The 1,368-nt window shown below is 39.1% G+C and overlaps 1 protein-coding gene across 1 annotated transcript; it reads right to left on the reverse strand.

Annotated features, from left to right (window-relative positions):
- Positions 1-438: 438 nt before the first annotated feature.
- On the reverse strand, positions 439-894 carry LOC142182225 (uncharacterized). The gene has a single exon (XM_075256335.1). It carries the CDS (start codon positions 892-894, stop codon positions 439-441), a length of 456 nt encoding a protein of 151 aa, XP_075112436.1.
- Between the last annotated feature and the right edge of the window lie 474 nt (positions 895-1,368).

The raw sequence follows: 1,368 nt of genomic DNA on the forward strand, positions 1-1,368 counted from the left end.
TTTCCTAGTTGGAAGTTCTCTAGTAAACTCAACAATTGTCCATACTGCTCCTTAGTTAAATTGTGCAAATTTTGTCCTCGCTCTTGCAACATTCCTTCTTCTTTTTCTCCAGCGAACTGTAATTTATCCTAAAAATGTTCACAGCTGAGGTGTTTGCATTAAGAGCAGTAAAGTCGATCATGACTTGATTCTGGGACTTGGCTTCTCTCTACTTCTCCTCCTGAATAAGGATAGAGAAGGCTTGTGTTATGCTAGGTAGGGGGTTCATCATCAGTATACTTCCCTTTACTACTGTATATACTTCATTTAGTCCCACGAGAAATTGAATCAGCCTCTTGTCTTGTTCAACCTTTTTCTTATTAGCCTTAGCTCCACATACACACTGACAGCTACACTGAGCATGAATGTTCAGCATGTTTAGCTCTTCCCGTAGCTTTTTCATTTTGTGTAATATCCAGTGATATCGAAGGTCCCTTGGCTTAAATCGCTGATCTCCTTTTGTGATTGATATAACTTTGCTCCATTCGTCTGATCGTACCTGTCTTTTAGTTCTTTCCAGAGTTCCTTTGCATCGTTGACATATTGTAGGCTTTCTGCTAAATCCTTAGAGAGTAAGTTCAGTATCCACGAAGTCACCATATCATCGCACCATTCCCACTGATCGAAGAGTGCATCACTTGCATCTGGCTTTTTACATTTTTTATTAATGAATCCTACCTTATTCTTCACAGACAAAGCTCTTAACACACCTCTTCTCCACGATCTGTACCCAGAGCCATCAAAAGGAACCGACACTAGAGTAGTTCCCACATTCTCCGATGGATGCATGTTGAGTGGACTCGTCGAGCTCAATGGAATATTAGTTGAATCCGCCACTTCTTCTTCTTCGGCCATGATTCAAGCAGTCGATGATACAAAATATAAATTCCAATTGAGAATTCAACTGTCAGAGAAATTGTCAAAATCAAAATGTGATCTAAAGAACCCTAAATCGAACAAAGAGGAGACAAAATTGAATAGAAACCGATCGGAGAAGAGTCGAACTTAGTGATATTGATGATGAATTGAATCGAGAACTTGAGCCTAGGCTCTGATACCATATCAAAACTGGAAGAAAACCATTGAAATCAGCTCCTGCTCATGCGAGAGATATGGAGCTGGGAGAGAACATTGTGGAAATAATGATGAATTGCATCATCTCTGTAATTGAATTCACTAACTTTATGTGTCTATACAATGCCTATTTATAAGCAAATGAAAGTAGGGAGGAAGAGAGAAATCCAGTTGGCAATGAGCCGGCCCACTAACCATTAACTAACCACTAACTGTTTTAAGTATCTCATGAAATAATTAGAGATACTGTATGTT

The sequence above is a fragment of the Nicotiana tabacum genome, chromosome 6 (genome assembly GCF_000715075.1).
Source record: "Nicotiana tabacum cultivar K326 chromosome 6, ASM71507v2, whole genome shotgun sequence".
In the NCBI taxonomy this organism is placed as follows: Eukaryota; Viridiplantae; Streptophyta; class Magnoliopsida; order Solanales; family Solanaceae; genus Nicotiana; species Nicotiana tabacum.

What these genes read in the sequence shown, in the direction of transcription:
- LOC142182225 (XM_075256335.1), bottom strand. Translation starts at nt 894, where the DNA reads ATGGCCGAAGAAGAAGAAGTGGCGGATTCAACTAATATTCCATTGAGC.